Raw genomic sequence first — 21285 nt, 5'->3', positions numbered from 1 at the left:
AACTTTAAGTGTATTTAGTGTACTTTTGTGTGCTAAATTGGAACAACTTCAATACTTTATGTGTGCAGGGACTAATTACATGCTTGATTAGTGATATTAAAGTGTACTTTATTTGTGTTACGAGAACATTACAAATTCATTACGAGTGTCTTCGAAACATACAACCAATACACCATAAGTGTATTATATTTGAGTAAAAATATGCTCAGTAATACCTTTGGCTTATTCCAAATACTATAAATTGCACACTTTGTCTTAAATGACAAATGCACATTAATAAACAAACATTACTTAGCTAAAGCGTTGTACAATATTGTATACTATAATGTATTTTGAAAGTATACTTTCAATGGATTGTTACAATGATCATTTTCAGCACAGTTAAAAATATACCTAAAATAGATTTTTAAGTAAAGTGCAAATAAATACACTTTTTAAAAAAAAATACTAAATTACAATTATGTTTAAGTGTGTTAAAAGTTACCTTTAATATATTTAAAGATAGTAAAAAAATTGTTACTGTATTCGCAATGTACTATTAAAAAAGGGAATATATTTCAAATACAATAAAGTGTACATTCGATGTTTTAAAAACGTTATGCGACCGTTAAGGAAACGTTCCATTTTCTCCACACATCATGGGAACGTTACTTTTGAATGTTCTCTGAACGTTCTGAAACTAGTAACATTTAAAAAAAAACGTTAGATGGAACGTCCAACTAAAATATTTCAGAAATAAAACGTTGTTTTTCCTTTGTTTTTGCGCTAACATTTTGCAAACACAATTAAAGGCCAGATAACTTTGAACAAACGTTCGTAACTTTGTCAGAGGAATGTTAGCCAGAGTTCCTGGGGATTTGCATGGCAGCTTCATCAAGTGTTTGAGGTTTTCATCAGATCTTTCCGTCAGAATGAGGGAAGTTAGTGCAACTCAACACGACCGTCCGTTGAACGTTCTCTGCTATTGCGTGTTTCGTTGCGTCAGCAGTGTGTGTGTGTGTGTGTGTGTGTAGTAACAGCTGAAGCATAAAAACCTCCGTCTTTGGTGAACACAGCAGTGTTAGAGATCACATTTGAGTTGGCACGATGGTTTTGGACGAGTTCATTCATGCACGGACTCATGATCAAGAACATCAGGTGAGCTTGTGAAATGAAATCCGGTGTTTAATCCAGATTCGCTCTGTATTTATTCACACACTTCTGACTGTCCTGAAGCCGCACAGGAACGGATCACACACACTGAAGCTCAAGGATGATGATGATGATGATGATGAAGGTGTCGTTCAGGTCCACAGTAAATGGAACAACATCCGTAAGTTCACATTTTTCAATTCAATTCACATTTATCATTTCAAAGCAGCTTTACTGAGTCCACATTACAATTTACAGTGATCTGTTATCAGAGGTAATTGTCTTAAGTTATGTATTTCAGAAATGTATATACAAAATCACAGTTAGCTACAAATGTATTAATTTAAACAATATAATAATAATAATTAAGGCAGAAATAATGAGCTCATTGAAGTAATGAATACTTGTTTGTTAACAAATGATTAAGTGCCATAGTTTTTATGGTAACACTTTCTATGAAGTATTACTATTCTATAAATATATTATAAAGATTTATTAAGACTGCATTATAAGAACAGTTATGGTTACATTTGTATTATTTTCATTATTACTTATAAGTCATGCATTTGCTTTTTCAGTGTGCATGCTCATAAACCATTATACTCTGATTTATACTATTAAAATATATTAAATGTATCCAGAGATACTTATTTGCATTACCAATTAGTTATCAATTATGTTTTTAATGACTAATGTGTGTGTGTGTGTGTGTGTGTGTGTGTGTGTGTGTGTGTGTCAGATCTGTCTCTGGTGTGTGTGTTGTTGGGTGTTTCTCTCATAGCTCTGCTGGACTGCTGTCGCTCCTCCTCTCACTGGGTTCTGCTGGGTTCTGGCGGGTCCGTCTGGGACTGGACGTCTGTGTCCGTGGTTCTGCTGTTCACTGTCCTGCAGGGGGCGCTCTATCATCTACCCGTGGGACAGGTGAGACCCGAGCTTTCCTGCAGAAACCAGTGGTCTATTATTCATTATTTATTTTCATTTGTCCTCTTCTATGCAGGTGACAGAAGGCAAGATGGGCTGTAATGGAAAGCGTTTAAAATACAAACTCAACGGTAGGAGATTGAACACAAATCACCTCATATATACACTATATTGCCAAAAGTATTGGTTTACCCTTCAAATCATTGAATTCAGGTGTTCCAATCCCTTCCATGGCCACAGTTGTATAAATCGAGCACCTAGGCATGCAGACGCTTCTACAGACATCTGTGAAAGAATGGGTCGCTCTGAGGAGCTCAGTGAATCAAGCGTGGTACCGTGATAGGTTTCCACCTGTGCAATAAGTCCATTTGTAGAATTTCCTCACTTCTAAATATTCCACAGTCAACTGTTAGTGGTATTATAACAAAGTGAAAGCAATTGGGAACAACAGCAACTCAGCCACGAATAGCTCAAGAACATGCGTAGAGCTTCATGGAGTGGGTTTTCATGGCCGAGCATCTGCATATCCAAGCCTTACATCACCAAGTGCAATGCAGTGGTGTAAAGTACGCCGTCACTGGACACTGGAGCAGTGGAGATGTCTTCTCTGTCTGACTTCACTGTCTTGGGTTTGGCGTTTGCCAGGAGAACGGTACTTGTCTGACTGCATTGTGCCAAGTGTAAAGTTTGGTGGAGGGGGGATTATGGTGTGGGGTTGTGTTTCAGGCTTGGCCCCTTAGTTCCAGTGAAATGAACTCTTAATGCTAAAGATATTTTGGACAAATACATACTCCCAACTTTATGGGAACAGTTTGGGGATGTTCCTGTTCCAGCATGACTGTGCACCAGTGCACAAAGCAAGGTCCATAAAGACATGGATGAGGAGTTTGGTGTGGAGGAACTGGACTGGCCTGCACAGAGTCCTGACCTCAACTCGATAGAACGGCTTCGGGATGAATAAGAGCGAAACTGTGAGCCAGGCGTTCAACATCAGTGCCTGACCTCACACATGCGCTTCTAGAAGAATGGTCAAAAGTTCCCATGAACACACTCCTAAACCTTGTGGAAAGCCTTCCCAGAAGAGTTGAGGCTGTTATAGATGCAAAGGATGGGCCAACTCCATATTAAACCCTATGGGTCAGGAATGGGATGTCATTAAAGTTCATGTGCATGTAAAGGCTGACGTATTTGGCAATATAGTGTGTGTTTCTGGATGAGTTGAGCATGTCTCAGGGTTCTGCTGCAGGTCTGTATGTGTTCCTGCTGAGCGCGGCTCTGTTATCGGCGCTGTGGTTCTGTGGCGTCCTGCGGGCCGGTGCCGTGACGGACCGGATCTTCTCTCTGGTCAGCGCTGGCATGGCCGTCTCTCTTCTGCTCAGCCTAGCGCTGTACCTGCGTCCCATCAACACACACGCCTCCACACAGGTGCACTACCACAACACAGGTGCGTCACACACACTAAACGCCAGTGCACTTCAACTCACAAGCAGTGTTGGGGAAAGTTACTTTGAAAAGTAATGCGTTACAATATTGCGTTACTCCCAAAAAAAGTAACTAATTGTGTTACTTCGTTACTTTTTATTAAAAGTAATGCGTTACAATATTGTGTTACTCCCAAGAAAAGCAACTAATTGCGTTACTTAGTTACTTTTTATGGAAAGTAATGTGTTACATTACTTTTGTGTTACTTTTCTCACCTGGGCTTGCTTGTTTGTTTTTTAATAACAACAAAAAAAAAGTTCTCTTTTTGACAATTGTTAAGGCCTCAGGCTGAAGGAAATGCACATTTACTTCTGTACAGTAGAGGGCGCCGCTCAAACAAACCTAATGGGATACAGGAGAAGGAAGTTCAACACTTTTATTTCTATATCTAATCTAAAGTAATTTTTGCTTATTAGTATTGCTGAATTAGATCATTGAAGGTCGGCAGCAAAACATTGGTTAATAAAGTGAGATTAAATACATAAAGTATATTTGTGCAATTTAATATAGCTAATTATTAAAGTTTTGTGTAAAATTCTGAGATTGCATTTTACTGTTTTTATTAATTTTGAGGAATACTGAAGGTTTCGTGCAAGTGAGATGAGTAAATGCATGTTCACATTTAGTCTAGAACTAAAATAACTATCATGTTTACACACACACACACACACACACACACACACACACAACCTCCTCACTTTATTTCTCTCAACACGGGGACAGGAGAGCTGTCAGTCAATAAATGTGAAAAAGTTACTTATTTGAAAAAGTAACGCAGATATTTTGTTGTTAATTGAAAAAGTAAGGCGTTACTTTCCTAGTTACTTGAAAAAGTAATCTGATTACATCGGCTAACTCAAATGACTTGTAATGAGTTACACACAACGCTGCTCACAAGGGTGTTCAGAGGTTAAAGAATATGCATGATTTTAGATATTTTGGATGGATCAAAATCACCATTTTACAGACATTTGATGTTAATTTAGCTTAATTTTACATGAGACGTTGGACGGATACATTGACGGCTCATACTTTAATAATTCATATTCAGTTGTGAGTCTGAAATGCTGTCAATCATTATGAATAACATATGAAGGGAAGAAGCTGTAGTGAAATATCTTTGAAACTGACTTTATGTTCAGTTTAATAAGCAGTGTAGGACGTTTTTCTCTTTTAATCAGCATGTGTGTATATTTAATATTCAAATATAGTAATAAATTATAGCTGTTTCTCTGTCATTCTATTGATTGTTGAATTGAATAAAATACGTTTATATCCCCCCCCAAAAAAAGTGTGTTCAGAGGCCATGTGTGTGTATGTGTGTGTGTTTTACAGCGGATCCCCTGCTGAGGTTTATTCTGGGCCAGAATATGGATCCTCGTCTGGGCATGATCGACGTCAAACACTTCCTCATGGTCAGGATCGGATTCATCGGCTGGGTGAGTTTGTGCTCATGAGTTTTCTGAACGCGGTGAGAGAGAGGAGACTGATGAGTGTGTGTTTGTCCTGCAGGCCATGATGGATCTGAACTATCTCCTGACCGCTATAGAGATGAAGACCTCGCTGTCTCTCTCTCTGCTGCTAGTGGTCGTCTTTCATCTCATTTACATACTGGACTTCCTCATCGATGAGGTCAGCAGGACACACTGATTTCTTATTGGCTTATAATGTGGTCATCATTCTGAAAATTCAAAAGTAACGTTAATAATGTTTGAAGAATGAGAACATGGAATGTTCGCTTAACGTTTGAATAACAAACTGACAGTACATGTGGAAACTGTTGACGACATTAGCTGTGTTTCCATCCAGAGTTGCGAATTTGTGCACAAAACTGAGATATGGCATAAAACATTTGTGAATAAAGCAGCGTTTCCATCCCATGTGTTCAAGAGAACAAAATCATCACTTCCTGGTGCAGAATATCAGTAATAAACTGTAAGTTTCTGCAATCATGCTCTTTTTCCCTCCATCATAAATGAGTGTGTCTCAGAGCGTCAGGCGAAACACAGTAAACGCGGTCATGTTCTCTAGCGTTCGGATGCTGGTGTTCGGGAACACACTCGTGTGTGAGACGCTTACGGAGGGAATTACACCAAATCACTCTGATCACACACTTCGACTTTCAGAAACACCAAACCAACATTTGAGATGCTGCGACGCCATTGGTCCACTGGTTACTCCAGTTATCCAATCACAGCTGACGCTGAGGGAAAGTCACATGAGGTTTAGAGGGATTCATTCAGTAAATGTGTTTCAATCGTAGTTTACGTGCATGACTTGCTATCGGATGATCTCTCTCAATTGAGCGTGTACGTTTTTTTTTTGTAGTTACTGGATAAAAATGAGCTGCATCCAAGGTTTCTTTTATAATAATAATAATTCGTTACATTTATATAGCGCTTTTTCTGAGACCTCAAAGCGCTTTACATATGGAAGGGGGGAATCTCCTCAACCACCACCAATGTGCAGCATCCACTTGGATGATGCGACGGCAGCCATATTGCGCCAGAACGCCCACCACACACCAGCTTACTGGTGGAGAGGAGACAGTGATGAAGCCAATCAGTATATGAGGATGATTAGGAGGCCATGATGGACAGAGGCCAAGGGGCAGATTTGGCCAGGATGCCGGGGTTACACCCCTACTCTTTTTCGAAGGACATCCTGGGATTTTTAATGACCACAGAGAGTCAGGACCTCGGTTTAACGTCTCATCCGAAGGACGGTGCTCTTTTGGCAGTATAGTGTCCCCGTCACTATACTGGATTATACTGGTCACTATATACGCCACTATACTGGACTATATTTTATGCAATATCCCAATTTTTTTCATATTTTATGTCATTTGTTATTATTATATTGTTATTATTAGTTATTCTGCTGTATTATATGATTTTTTTTTTCTGATGGTTGGTTAGGGGTCTGTGCTGACGACCAAAGAGTTCACAGAGGAGCCGATCGGGTTCATCATGATTTTGGGCGAGTTCATCTGGATCCCGTTCTTCTCCAGTCTTCCTGTTTACTTCCTGCTTCAGAGGCCCAATCAGATCCACTTCCTGTCTGCCGTGCCCATCTGCCTGCTGTTCGGTGAGAATAACTATTATTAATATTATAATCTTCATCAATCAGCCGGCAGATCTCACATTTAGGAAAGAAACATGAGAGTGCAACATTATGAACAGCATTTTATTCATGTAGACTTGATTACAATCCAGTTGTTGTTAAATACTCAATGAAATGTATTGACAGGTGTTGGCTTCCTGATTTATTACCTGTCCAACGAGCAGAAAGATGGTTTCCGCAGAAATCCAGACGACCCGGCCTACGCTGGTGTGTGTAACATCTTCATCTTCATCTTCATCTTCTGATCCTGCTTGCTTTAACAGTGGATGTACAAAGTCTACACACCCCTGGCCTCTGGCGCTCTTCTCTCATTTTTGACTGAAACATTTTACGTTTTGTTTTGTTTTGTAGAATTTTTTTACTTCATCAGAATGGTACGAAACTTGGTAAAGGTTTTGGCACTTGCTGTGTGAACAAACACACACACACACACACAAATTTATTTGAAAAGGTTAAACGGTCCTGAGAAATAGTCACACTTGTATTGTTTGCGCATTGGAAATGAATGCTCATATTTTGAGATATCAACCTCAAATTTGGAGCACAACTTGTTTAGATTTATGGCTTTGATTTACTCACAATTTTAGAGTAAAATATAATGTTAATGTATAATATTTTGGAAAATATATATTTCATATGAAAATGAACATTTTTTATTTTTGTGCATTTTTCATAACAATATATGTAAAATTGTACAACTATTTCCAAGTTCACTTTTTTAAAATGTATTTTTCTTTAAAAAGAGACCAAACTTAAGTCTGTTGCTCCAAAGTATTAAAGATTTATAACAGTATAAGTTGGATTTTTTTATTTTCAGGTCTTTGCTCAAAAAGTTAATAAATTGGTTATAACTACTGCATAAATATAACTTAGTACCATAAAATCCCCTAAAAATACAAAATTATTAAATAAATAAAATTACTATCAAAATAAGATATAATCAAATAATTTCATTGAAAAAAAATAAAATACAAATATTGGACATTTTTTGAGCGACACATGAACAGTCCCAGAAGGCTTAAAACAGCTGTTTTTTGTGACGTAAACAATTAAAACATATTTTCACGTCTTAAAGTAAAAATGCCAACCTATGCAATGCTGCTGAAAACCAAAGCGACACATTTCGGAGAAAAAAGAACTTGAAATAACCTAAATGCATAAGTCTACACCCCCCCCCCCCCTGAAAACGTTTTATGTGTTGTGGCCGTTCATTTACATGACAATGGCGTTTTGGGAGCCTGAAAATGTAAACTTTTGAAGTGCTTTGTTTTCAAAGTGCTTGTTTTTAGCGCATGCACGTGTTCAGCCTATAGGCACGTAGTGTTTCTACACAGTCACATCGCCACCTACTGGCCTGGCAGCAGAATGCAGAGTTTTCTTTTGTTGTTTTCATGGATCCGTGTGTGAATGGGGTTTGTTTTCTCCACGTGTCCAGTTTTACTATATTGCATGCCAAGAAAGCATAAGATTGAGATTTTATTTGACATTCACTCAAATTCTCGCATGCATAAAAATAAATGCATGATCTCAACGTCTCTTTCAAAGGTCTGCACACAATCCCAAGCCCGTCAGGAAGACGTCTCCTGGTTTCTGGATGGTTCGGATGGGTCCGACACCCTAATTATCTAGGAGACATTATGATGATGTTTGCCTGGTGTCTCCCCTGCGGTACGAGCATTAAACTCATTCATATCGGTTTCAGGGTTTCTGCAAAACTTTAAAAAGGTCTTAAAAAGTCTTAATTTGCACTTCCACAAATTAAGGCCTTAAAATGGTCTTAAATCAGAGCAGAAAGTCTTAAATCCATAAAGTCATCATGGCATTAAATGTTGCATGCATTCAAAAAATGAATACTTTCTCAGTATTTTTGCACTGTTTTCTATGGAAACTTGTTTCCGCCACAGAATAAAACATTTTAAAAGATAATTGCAACTTTTTATCTCCCAATTGCGAGTTTATATCTCGCAATTCTTACTTTATATCTCGCAATTCTGAGAAATAAAGTCAGAATTGCGAGATGTAGTCGCAATTATCTTTTAAAATGTTTTATTTTGTGTCTAAGGAAAATTTTAAAAGTCCAATTCTAAGGAATCTTTTTTTTCTTTCTTTTTTTTTACCTCAGAATAGTTTATATCTCACAATTCTGACTTTATAATACACAATTGCGACTTTATATCATGCAATTCTGACTTTATATCTTCCAATTGCGACTATTTCTCAGAATTCGACCTTATATCTCACAATTGTGAGAAAAAAAGTCAGAATTGTGAGATAAAAAGTTGCAATTATTATTATTTATTTATTATTCAGTGGCGGAAACAAGTTTCCATAGTTTTCCAACACAAATATCTAAACAAGTTTAAATCAAGATAAATTTCCTTGAGATGCAAATGTAAAACGAAGTAAATGTAATAAAATTAAGTGAACAAATATCTGTCAAAACTTCTAAATTAAGCGGATTTTTCGGAGCCCATTGGTAGATATTTGTTCTTGCATAAGTCATGAACTTAATTTTGATAAATTGCACAGAAAACAAGACTTCACATTTCAATTAATTTTACATCTGAAGTAAATGTACCTTGATTTAGGAATCTTTACAATCTTTTTTGCAGTTTGATCAGAATTGGTACAGTAAAATACATGTCCATATTGTAGTGGTTTTGAGCAAAACGATTCAAGCTTCTTCTTTTCTTTCTTTTTTTTTGTAAAATTAATTATAAAGTAACAGATATCTGTTGGAAGATGTATTTTCCATAAACATTTACATTTAGAGAACATATTGATGTATTATATCCCTTCAGTTTAATTCTTACATTTATGTTACTTGATCTTAAAAAGGTCTTAAATAAGTCTTTACCTTGATAAAGTCTCCAGAAACCTGAGTTCTCTCTCGCTGTCGTCTGTTCTCCAGGGTTCTCCAGCATTGTGCCGTACTTGCCAGCGCTGCAGTGCTTTCACTTACTGAGGCAACGAGCCAATGAGATCGAAGACTCGTGTCTGAAGAAACACGGCGACGCCTGGAGAGAGTATTGTCGCCGAGTGCCGTATAAACTGGTGCCGTATGTGTACTGAAGATCTGATATCTATACTGTGGATACTTCTTTTGTACATAAACTTGTATAAAAGCATGGCTCTTTTGTTGTGTTGTTATTCTTAGCTGTGTAAATCCAATGATTTTTGAACATGTAAATCCAGACCATGTCATGTGATGTTTTATTTCCTGATTGACATGAAAGTATTACAGGGTGGATTCGCTGTATAAAAAAACGTTAAGGTGCTGAGTGAGTGAGTGGAGGCGGGGCTCATTTGCATATTCATAGAACCGCGCATACTAAATGACAACAACTAATATACAACGTGTGATCGTCAAGTATTTTTTTTCGAGGAAAAAACATTTAAATATGTAATTTGGTAACTTTGGTTCAACTTTATATTAGGTGCCTTTACTTTTTTTTTCCAATTATGATGTTCTGTCATAATTTCAACTTTTTGTTATAATTTACTTTTTTAAAGGGATAGTTCACTCAAAAATGTTAAATTCTGTCAACATTTCTTCAACCTCAAGTTATTACACACCTGTATACATGTCTTTGTTCTGCTGAACACAAAAGAAGATATGTTGAATAATGTTTGTAAGCAAACAGTTGTGGGGCTCAATGGACTTCCATAGTATGGAGAAAAAAATACTTTTTAGTTTTTCCATATTCTTCAAAATATCTTCTTTTGTGTTTAGCAGAAGACAGAAATTCATACAGGTTTGTAACAACTTGAGTAAAAGATGTGATAATTTTCAAATTTTTATTTTGAACTGGCCCTTTAATTAAACATAAAAAAAAAATTGTTGGCATTATTTCGACTTTTTGTCACTACGACTGTACGACATTCTAAGTAAGAATTTAGTTTCGAATTTTTAATTTAATTATTTAAATTTAGTATGTCATAATTATGACTTTTAGTCATTTTTACCAAAAAAATATTACTGTGTTGCTTTTGCGTGTCATTCTCAGATCATCTGCTTTTACAGTAGTACATTGACCAAAACGATACGAGAATAGTCTATTTAACGTAGTAAAAACTGCTTTTAAAACTGTGCTTTAACACTATTATGAAGAAAGGAAGATTAGTGTGATGAAGCGCGCTTGCCGCGGTGTATGATGGGAAACTAACTGCCATTTCACCTCAAACTCTATTCAAGCAGCAAAAACCCTCGGTGGCGCGACAAAACCTCTCAAACACCCGGCGACAGGTGAGTCCTCGCCCGGTACACACTTCACACCGGCCCGTTTAACGACGACGGGAATCCATCACGTTTATAAACGGTCTGAGTATCGTGTGGGAAAACCGCTATAAAACGGTCTCGATCTGAAGTAAGACAAACGCGTCGCGCGCTCACTCTCATCTCTGTCGCTTTCCTTCGATGATTTAAACTCATTCCCACACTTTTGCTCGCGGTGGTTTTATAAAAGCACCTGCTGACCGTGTGCGCTACCGCTGTACGCCGTTAAACGCGATCAATGTAGTTGTTATACGCTGGAAATCGTGTCGTTTGTTTGTTGTGCTTCGCTCGATAAACTGCCGTTTGTTTTATCTATTCTCTCACATTTCTAGCAGCCATTATGTCATCCGCTCAGGGGGCGGGGCTAGATTTGCACACTGAGCGTTGATTGGTGCGGAGTGACTGAAGCCACGCCCCCTTGGCCTGTAGCTCGCGTTTATTGGCAGAGAACATGTTGATTGATGGGTGTCACAGTAAAACCACGGGAAACCCCGTGAAACTCCTCTGACTACTAGTGTGATGATTGACATAATAATCGAGAGTCAGACCAGTTTTATTTTAATTCTGTTAATTATTTTTTCAACGTACTTTGCCAAAATAACACGAAAAAGCCTTTATATATTTAGTTTTGCATACTTAAACTCTTTTAGAAATAATAATAATATTAATCATACAAATATATAATTACAATAATACTTATTATTAGAAATGCAATATTTGTACGCTAAACTTTTACATTTAAGTCTAATGTATGTAAAGATGTTGTTATTTATCATGTTGTACTATTAACTCATCGTATTTTACTCTTTAAACATGTTTTTGTTGTGTAATTTTTTTTTATATCTACACTTCAAAAATATCGTCTTATTATGTATTTAAAAGTGCAAGAGAGCATCTTAATGGGAATGTTCATCAGATTTTGCTAGTCAAATAGTTAACATCTACTGTGAAGTGTAGTTTTGTGATGTAAATATTGCATATTGACTATTTAAACATCTTGGGTAACACTTTACAATAACGTTCATTAGTTAACATTAATTAATGTATTAACTAACATGAACAAACAATGAGCAATACATGTGTTACAGTATTTATTAATCTTTGTTAATGTTAGTTAATAAAAATCCAGCTGTTCATCATTTGATTAACATGTTAGTTCACAGTGCATTAACTAATGTTAACAAATACAACCTTTGATTGTAATAACGTATTAGTAAATGTTGAAATGAATATGAACTAAGATTAATAAATGCTGGAGAAGTATTGTTCATTCTTAGCTCATGTTAACTAATGAACCTTATTGTAAAGTGTTATCACATCTTGTTGAATGCATTTTTGCATCCATGCAAAATCAAATAGTAGACCTGCTGGATATTCTTAGTGTCATGTGACTGTCCTCATCATCATCATCATCTAGTTTGTTTGTTCTTCAGGTTCAGGTGAGTGTGTGTCAGGATGGCCCGTACGAAGCAAACCGCGCGTAAGTCGACTGGAGGAAAAGCTCCTCGTAAGCAGCTGGCGACTAAAGCGGCCCGTAAGAGCGCCCCGTCCACCGGCGGAGTGAAGAAGCCCCATCGCTACAGGTGAGGACGCCACACACACATGGCTCTGTGTTGTCAGAGACTAATGGCTAACGGCTCTGTCGTCTGATGCCGCTAGCGGCTCTGTGTCGTCTGACCGCCGCTAACGCTAACAGCACTGTGTCGTCTAACACCGCTAACGGCTCTGTGTCGTCAGAGACTAATGGCTCTGTGTCATCTGACGCCGCTAGCGGCTCTGTGTCGTCTGATGTCACTTACAGCTAACGCTAACGGCACTGTGTGTCGTCTGACCGCCGCTAACGGCTAAAGCTAACGTCTCTGTGTCGTCTGACGCCATTAATGCTAATGCCTTTGTATTGTCTGACGCTGCTAATGGCTAAAGCTAACATCTTTGTGTCGTCTGACGCTGCTAATGGCTAATGCTAACGTCTCTGTGTCATCTGACGCTGCTAACAGCTAACGCCTCTGTGTCGTCTGACGTCTCTGTGTGTCCCTCAGGCCCGGGACCGTGGCTCTGCGCGAGATCCGCCGCTACCAGAAGTCGACGGAGCTGCTGATCCGCAAACTCCCCTTCCAGCGTCTGGTGCGAGAGATCGCGCAGGACTTCAAGACCGACTTACGCTTCCAGAGCGCCGCCATCGGAGCGCTGCAGGTCAGAGGTCACACACTACAGCACACAGACCCATTCAGAATTACTGAACACAAGACAGGTCATGTGACTCATGTGTGTGTGTGTGTTTGCAGGAGGCCAGCGAGGCGTATCTGGTGGGTCTGTTTGAGGACACTAACCTGTGTGCCATCCATGCCAAGCGCGTGACCATCATGCCCAAAGACATCCAGCTGGCACGCCGCATCCGTGGAGAACGAGCCTAAACCTTCATCTCTGTGTGTGTTTGTGTGTGTGTGTGTGTGTGTGTGGCTCTGACTGAAGGACTCGAGGCACTAAATCACTGGGTTTCGTGAAGTCAGGTCTGAGTAAAGTCGGTCCAGGACTCGTTTTGGGTGCTAATGATTTTCTTTCATGTGTGATTCCAGTGATGCATTCTGGGATTGATCGTGTCCCAGTCATCCTCCTCACACACACACAATCTTGTGTTATTAATGAGCATATGTAGCAGAAGACTGTAGCTATTTTATACCATGTGATGTGCTTCTTCATGAGTTGTTTAGGCAGACACTCACTCAGGTTTTTCTACACCCTTTCATGTTTATCACGAGGTGATCGATTGTGTTTGCTTTGTTTTTGTACGTCTAAGAGGCAAATCTTTGTACTACACAGATAATAAACTGGTGTTGAACTGTTATAAGACCTTCGTTTTATTCAAGCTTTTCACCTCCAATAACATTTTCTCAGGTAAAAATGTTATGGATGTCATTTCTGTAATGAAACAATATCCAGTTTCTGTGTGTCAGACATTATGTAGTCATATCTCATGATAATGTGTTATTGTTCATTGTTCCATAGGCTTAATATGTTTTCTTCACTCAAGCAACATTTCAGTTACAATCTAAAGTTCAGAGAAAAACTGTGTAAAAAAAAATGACAACATAAAAAATTAATAAATTATTTTAATAAAATAATTTTAAAAAAATTATAAACAAATAATAAAAATTTATAAAAGTAATAACGTTTATAATAGAATTACGACATCAGAAATATTTGTATTTTATTATTAACGGTCATTTTTATGATTGTGTATTAGTATGAAAAAGTAAAAAAAAAACATAATTAATAAAATTAAACTAAAATTTATGAAAATGATTAAATTATTAAGTAAATGCATAAATAATACAAATTGACGCAAGTGAACTAGTTTAAAAATAAATAATAAAAATGACAAATAAAAGAATGAAATTAATTAATAATCAAAATATTTGATTAAAATAAAACAATAGTCAAATAAATAAATAAAACTTGATTTGAATAAATAAATTACAAAAACTAGGGTCTGTGAAAAAGTTCAGAGAAAAACTATGAAAAAATGACAGCATAAATTATTTAAATAAAATAATAAAAACAGACAAATTAATAAATCATATTTCTAAAAAAAAATAATAAACTGATGAAAAGTAAATAATAAATATTAAAACAAATAAATAATAAAACTTGATTTAAATAAACACATTTTAATGGTAAATTTAAAAAAAAAATTAATAATTAAAATGAATAAAATAGCATCAATACAAATAAAAAACACATAAAAAAGTATTTAAATAAAACTATAATAACAATTGGCTTATATATCTGATTAAAATAAATAAAAATTATATAAATACATTTTATACAAATAAATAACATTTGATTGAAAAATATTTGATTAAAAAATAAAAAATGATTAAAATAAATAATAGAAATTGATTTAAATTAATTGCATAAAAATAAAGGATTAAAGCAAATAAATAATAAAACTTTAATTTAATAAATAATAGAAATTGATTTAAATAAGTTTCATTAAATTAAATGTAAAACATTATTCAAACAAATAAACTTCAAAAACTTAACGGACTAATGGATAAATAAATAATAAAAATACATATAAATAAATACATATTTATAAAAATATGTATAACATTTTTTAAAGTTAATTTAAAAAACAATAAACATTGTCAAAAAAATAAAATAAATCCAGCAGTACTAGTAAAAACGTAATGTAAATTATATATAATTATCCAAATAATATTTTACACATTTATAAAAATAATTTATAATTTTTCACAGTATAAATTACGCATGAAAATGGGGGTTAATCGCACAAGGATGATCATATATGGGGTGAGCTAAACATCTGATTCCACCACCATCATCTGGTCTCTTGGTTGCATTGATCATATGTCTGACATCAGGCATGTTAATAGTATAGTCTGTGCACTGCGGATCGCTATAGTGATTTAAACAGATGAATTTAGGAACACACCAGTGGAGAGGCTCCAGCGCGATGCATTGTGGGAGCCGCTGATTGGCGCATTTCCGCTGCCATTGTGCGCGAGAGACGGTAAATAACACTGAAGCTCAACTCTAAACACTCTTTAAACACAATTTCCACTAAGGTAAGACAATAAGGTCCGTGTGAATATAAATGTGTGATATTTAATTGTTATTTTAGGCAGAATAAATAGCGTTTTGTGGTATTTCGAGTGAATTTGACCGCGTCCGTGTTTATATCAGAGAAATACAGAAGCGCTTCAGTCGCGCGAGCCTCAAAATCCAGCCAAAATAAACTGATATTTCACAAACGCAGAAAATCCACATAAACGCCTCCATTCCTGCTTTAAACGTCCGCTAATGCATCCCTAGGGTGTTTTCTTTGTCGTCCGAGAGTAATTGGCGAGAACAGTGGTGAGGTTCCCAGTGAAATTGTCGAAGTTTTGTCGTTAGTTCGTGTCTTTTCTCGCTCAGTTTACGGTTCGTATCAAACAGGCGCCATGATGTTCACAGTTGAGGGGCGTGGCTAACGCCAACCGTCTGGCTTATCTCCTGTGCTCTGATTGGTCGGCTCATGAATATTAAGTCTACGAGGCTGACCTTTGAGACATGATTGACATGATGAGCTTGTTGTTGTTTTAAGCACCTGCAGGAGTTCAAACTCTATACGCAAACGTTTATAATAGATTTACGACTTCAGAAATATTGTTGTTTATCATTATTAACGGTCACTTTTATGATTAGTATGACATGCTCTTTGAAAAAGTGTTTAAAAAAAATCAAATAATTAATTATAAAATTTATAAAAATAAATAATACAAGTTGACAAGTAAACTAGTTTAAAAATAAATAATAAAAATGACTTAAATAAAATAATGAAATTGATTAATTAATAATCAAAATATTTGATTAAAATAAAAAATTATTCAAATAAAGAAATAAAACTTGATTTGAATAAATACATTTTAAAAATAATTTAAATAAATACATTAAAAATGATTAAAACAAATAAATAATACAAATTGATTTAAGTTATAAAAATTGATTTAAATAAAAACAATGATAAACAAATTAATAAAAAAATAATTTAAATAAATACAATTTATATAAATAATAGAAATTGATTGAAATGAATACATTTGATTAAAATAAACTAAAAGACTAAAACTAAAATTAAATGGATACGTAATAAAAACAATTACTTAAATACATTTTTATTAAAAAAAATTGGTTTATAAATACATTCATGAAAATAAATGTAAAAAAAGATTAAAACAAAAAATAATGAAACTATTTTTAAATAAATAATATACATTTATTAAAAATTTCTATATATTTCTATATTATTATTATTATCATTAATGGCCACTTTTGTGATTGTGTATTAGTATAACATGATTATGAGATATTCTTTGAAGTACCTTAGTGTCATGTGACTGTCCTCATCATCATCATCTTGTCTGTTTGTTCTTCAGGTTCAGGTGAGTGTGTGTCAGGATGGCCCGTACGAAGCAAACCGCGCGTAAGTCGACTGGAGGAAAAGCTCCTCGTAAGCAGCTGGCGACTAAAGCGGCCCGTAAGAGCGCCCCGTCCACTGGCGGAGTGAAGAAGCCCCATCGCTACAGGTGAGCGAGGGCTGGCGTAGGCTGGCTGCGACCGTCGGTGTTGACGGTGTTCAGAAGCAACACTTGCCCACCGCTATAAAATCATTTAGTTCAGTTAGAGAATAGACACTATAATTAAAAACTGAACGTGTCTGCTTAGTAAACCGAGAGTCGCGGCACAGAGTCAGACGTCATTAATCTCCAGAGCGAGGAGCTGACTGACAAGATGGAGGAGTATTTGGTGTCAAAGCGAAATCTAAAAGCGCCTATTTAAGCAAATTTGTCATTGTACTGTTTTGTTGTTGTGTTTTCCACTAAGAATAATAGCCTAATGAACTCACCATTCAAGCAATCCGCCCCCGAATTGGTGCTAATTTGAAAGTGAAACTAAAATGCGCACGGCTGCACGTGTCCACAGGCGCACAGAGAAGAACAAGTGTTTCAGTTCACTACTCTGGAGAAGCGCTCGCTCGGCTCCGCACCGTTATGAGTGCCTGTGCGGACGCGCGCATTTTACTTTCGCTTTTAAATGAGCATTTCTGGTCAGCTGAGCCTTGTAACGTGGAGCTCAAAGTTAAAGTTCATTACATCAATCTTTGAATGAATCAGCGTTTTTCGTTCAAATGAACGGTTGAATAACTCACTCAACCTAGTGGCCGTCACCTAGTGGCGTAACAGTGTAACTGCACTGAGTGACAGCCTGCCTGTGCGCAGAGACGAGCAATGCTAATACTGGTGAGTCAGCAGAAAGCCTCTCGTCCAGTCAGATTCGAGGATCACAACTAACTGTTATACGTATAACCATAGCCTAACGAGCTTATTGTCAGGTTTATGTTCTGTTATATGGACCTTTATTTTGACATTCTTTGTTTACTTCACTTCCTGTTTCAACGTTTCGGTTTTATTGGTTACTTATGTCCTCGTTTTCGTGCCTGCTGACCACAACATAATTATTTATATATAAATAAGTAAATAATTAAATAAATAAATGGCGATAATACCGCATATCGAGCCACTCAAAATCAAAATTAATTCACTGCGACAGCGCTAACGTGCCGCTAACGTCTCTGTGTCGTCTGAACGCTGCTAACGGCTAAAGCTAACGTCTCTGTGTCGCCTGACGCCGCTAACGCTAACGTCTCTGTGTCATCTGACTGCTGCTAACGGCTAAAGCTAACGTCTCTGTGTCGCCTGACGCCGTTAACGCTAACGGCTCTGTGTCATCTGACGCCGCTAACGCTATCATCTCGGTGTCGTCTGATGCTGCTAACAGCTAAAGCTAACGTCTGTGTGTCCCTCAGGCCCGGGACCGTGGCTCTGCGCGAGATCCGCCGCTACCAGAAGTCGACGGAGCTGCTGATCCGCAAACTCCCCTTCCAGCGTCTGGTGCGAGAGATCGCGCAGGACTTCAAGACCGACTTACGCTTCCAGAGCGCCGCCATCGGAGCGCTGCAGGTCAGAGGTCACACACTACAGCACACAGATCCATTCAGAATTACTGAACACAAGACAGGTCATGTGACTCGTGTGTGTGTGTGTGTGTGTGTGTGTGTGTTTGCAGGAGGCCAGCGAGGCGTATCTGGTGGGTCTGTTTGAGGACACTAACCTGTGTGCCATCCATGCCAAGCGTGTGACCATCATGCCCAAAGACATCCAGCTGGCACGCCGCATCCGTGGAGAACGAGCCTAAACACACACACACTCTCTCTCTCTCTCTCTCTCTCTCTCTCTCTCTCTCTCTCTCTCTCTCTCTCTCTCTCCCTCTCTCTCTGTTTGTGTGTAGTTTTAGCGTATGGTGGCGTAGATGTACGTGGTTGTCTCTCTGTTTAATGGCAACAGACTATTAGGGTACTTCCTGTTTGCATGTACCAGCCGGTGACTGATGCGCCTCACACACACACACACACACGTGAGTGAAGCGGTCAGGGCTGATGTCTGCGTTCAGGGTGTCAGGGCCTCTCATGCAGGGTGCTAGAACAAGCCCTGACCCTTCCCAGAATTCCCTGCTCCGCCCATCCTGAGCATGTGTGTGGTGTGTGTGTGTGTGTGTGCGCTCGATCAGCACGGGCATTTCTATACAAATCCGAGCATCTCGTCTCCAGCAAATGTTTATTATTGCAATATTATAAAGTGTGTCTTTTTTTTTTTCTTTTTTTAATGCATTCATATAAGCTTGTTTCCTAGATCTAGAGCGTATTTTTCAAGATTCTTATACAGACATTTTTACATCACGAATCATCATTATTTTTCTCAAGGCAAACTCTGTGATTCTGCTCCGGGAATATTAATAATAATAATAATAATAATAATATTAATGTATCCGTCTGTGTTTCCCAGGGGCTTTTGATAGGAACACCTTGATTTGAGCAGAACACACACACACACACACACACACATATATATATATTCCCGTCAGTTTTCTACTCTCATCCCGTCACAGGATTCCTCAGGCAAACGTGGAAACATTATCATTTAATCCTGAATTTCCCGGTTCGACTACAGAACATGCAGGTCTTTAAATAAACTGATCTTTGTAATTTGAAATTTCTCTGATTGCGTAATAAATGGATGTCACACACTTCTTCTTGCGGGTTGTCTTTTATTGTGCTGACGATGTTACAATTAAAAATCAGATTCTGCTTGTTTAATTTTAATAATAATCATTTGTTGAGTTTCTTTTTCTTTCTTTTTTCTCACTTTATTAAAATTTTCTAGATAAACAAAATATAACATACAATTACAAAACATTTACATATACTTATATAACCTTCATATATATATATATTGTTAATAAAAGGATCCACACAACAAATAACAAAAGAATAAAATTAATACTAGAAAAAAACAAAACAATAATAATATTAATAATAATAATAACAAGATAGTAAGAAAAGAAAATAGTAAAAAAAAAAACTAAAGCTTGTTCATCCAAACCGATAAATATATGAAAAAAGTTTCCTTGCATTTCTGTTTCCCTTGATATGTGTGTCATTTGTTTTATTATGGCTGAGGAACATTAGTTCATGCATTAATTAACATCAACAATGAGTATTTTAATTAGTTAATGCGTTAATTAACATAAATTATTTTAAAATCAGTATTTTAAAAGGTAATATTATGTAGGCTAATTACAAGTGCTTCATTTTTGGAATCTGATTATGTTATATTATTATATATAATCCAGATTACATGTAATCACACACATATTTGGAATAGGGTTCGAGACTAAACAAATTTAAGCAAAATGTGGAGGCAAAACCTTCATTCTGGGCCTGTATTTCATAAGAGTCCAGTTATTTGTTGTAATTATTCAGCTGAACTATTAAATGGAAGCATCTGCATTGAAATATGAGCATTGAATGTATAATAAATAAGGCTCAGGGTGTGTTTTATGATATGATTAAACGTACACCCTCATAAACGGTGTATTTAATTACCGACACACTGATACAGAATGATGCATCTCTTGTCAATTATTAATTGTTTCTCGTTTGTTCGACGTGCATTTGAATGCAATGACTCCGTCCACGCGCACGGCGGCGCTCTCAGAAGCCGCGCGCTCTCTCTCCTGGCTGGGTCACGTGACTGTCGCGCGCCCGATGACGTCGGTCTCTGCCGCTCGCACACGCCGCTGTGTCGCTCGTGAGGATCCGAGTGTCTGGAAAATAAAGGAAAATATATATATATAAAACGCTATAATAATAATAAGAAAAAATATATATATTTATAAGCGAATAAACACTCGGATCTGGAATCATGGCCACGACATTCGAGCAGATGAGAGCGAACGTCGGCAAACTTCTGCGGGGAATCGACAGGTAAAGATGATCGCTTTATTGTTGATGATTATTAATAACAGTAAATAAAACACAGCAGAGCCTGTCAACACACTAAACGTAAAACAGAATTGATTAATAGAAAGTAGGTGCTTGTGTGACTTGTAAACACAATGAAGTAAAGCTCATTCTTACACTGCTAACAGCGAGACCAGCCCAATCTAGTCGTCTGGTTTAAGCTGGTTTTAGGGGTTTTAAAACTTAAGTTTTACCTAAACAGGCTATCTTAACTGGTCAAACTGGTAGACCAGCTGAAACCAGCCTTGTTCAGATAAATAAGTGTCAAAACCAGCTTAAACCAGACAAGTAGCTTAGGCTGGTCTCGCTGTGTTTCCAGTATCGTTTGAATTTTAAAGATTTAGATTATTATCGATTTCAATACAGGGGGAAAAAACTTGAATATCATTCACATTTTGTCTTAAAACATTTAATTGTAGCTGAATATCAT

General features: G+C 36.9%; 4 protein-coding genes across 6 annotated transcripts in view; all 4 read left to right on the top strand.

The window, feature by feature from the left end:
- The first annotated feature begins 996 nt into the window (after positions 1-996).
- Positions 997-9935, top strand: LOC311297707 (delta(14)-sterol reductase TM7SF2). Its single transcript, XM_084420123.1, has 11 exons — positions 997-1137; positions 1216-1312; positions 1871-2052; positions 2129-2183; positions 3299-3496; positions 4870-4973; positions 5047-5166; positions 6453-6621; positions 6784-6864; positions 8203-8325; positions 9569-9935. The coding sequence occupies exons 1-11, from the start codon at positions 1087-1089 to the stop codon at positions 9727-9729; spliced, it is 1341 nt and encodes a 446-aa protein (XP_084276249.1). The 5' UTR covers positions 997-1086; the 3' UTR covers positions 9730-9935.
- A 727-nt stretch (positions 9936-10662) lies between these two features.
- LOC311297719 (histone H3.3A) lies at positions 10663-13781 on the top strand. The gene is made up of 4 exons (XM_084420139.1): positions 10663-10903; positions 12367-12516; positions 12973-13126; positions 13219-13781. The coding sequence occupies exons 2-4, from the start codon at positions 12389-12391 to the stop codon at positions 13345-13347; spliced, it is 411 nt and encodes a 136-aa protein (XP_084276265.1). The 5' UTR covers positions 10663-10903; positions 12367-12388; the 3' UTR covers positions 13348-13781.
- Positions 13782-15396: 1615 nt separating this feature from the next.
- On the top strand, positions 15397-19579 carry LOC311297720 (histone H3.3A). The gene is made up of 4 exons (XM_084420140.1): positions 15397-15522; positions 16873-17022; positions 18303-18456; positions 18563-19579. Exons 2-4 carry the CDS (start codon positions 16895-16897, stop codon positions 18689-18691), a joined length of 411 nt encoding a protein of 136 aa, XP_084276266.1. The 5' UTR covers positions 15397-15522; positions 16873-16894; the 3' UTR covers positions 18692-19579.
- A 955-nt stretch (positions 19580-20534) lies between these two features.
- The window catches only part of eif3k (eukaryotic translation initiation factor 3, subunit K), a 9534-nt gene continuing 8783 nt past the window's right edge, over positions 20535-21285 (top strand). For 2 of the 3 annotated variants that reach the window (XM_084420136.1, XM_084420138.1), the window contains exon 1: positions 20618-20819. In XM_084420136.1, the coding sequence (XP_084276262.1) occupies positions 20758-20819 (62 nt within the window). In that variant the 5' untranslated portion in view covers positions 20618-20757. Of the gene's footprint in view, positions 20820-21285 lie in introns of all 3 variants that reach the window. The other variant, XM_084420137.1, reaches the window with a different exon arrangement.

This window comes from Rutilus rutilus (genome assembly GCF_951802725.1).
Source record: "Rutilus rutilus genome assembly, chromosome: 9".
NCBI classification, from domain to species: Eukaryota; Metazoa; Chordata; class Actinopteri; order Cypriniformes; family Leuciscidae; genus Rutilus; species Rutilus rutilus.
This window is presented reverse-complemented; position numbering and strand designations above follow the sequence as displayed.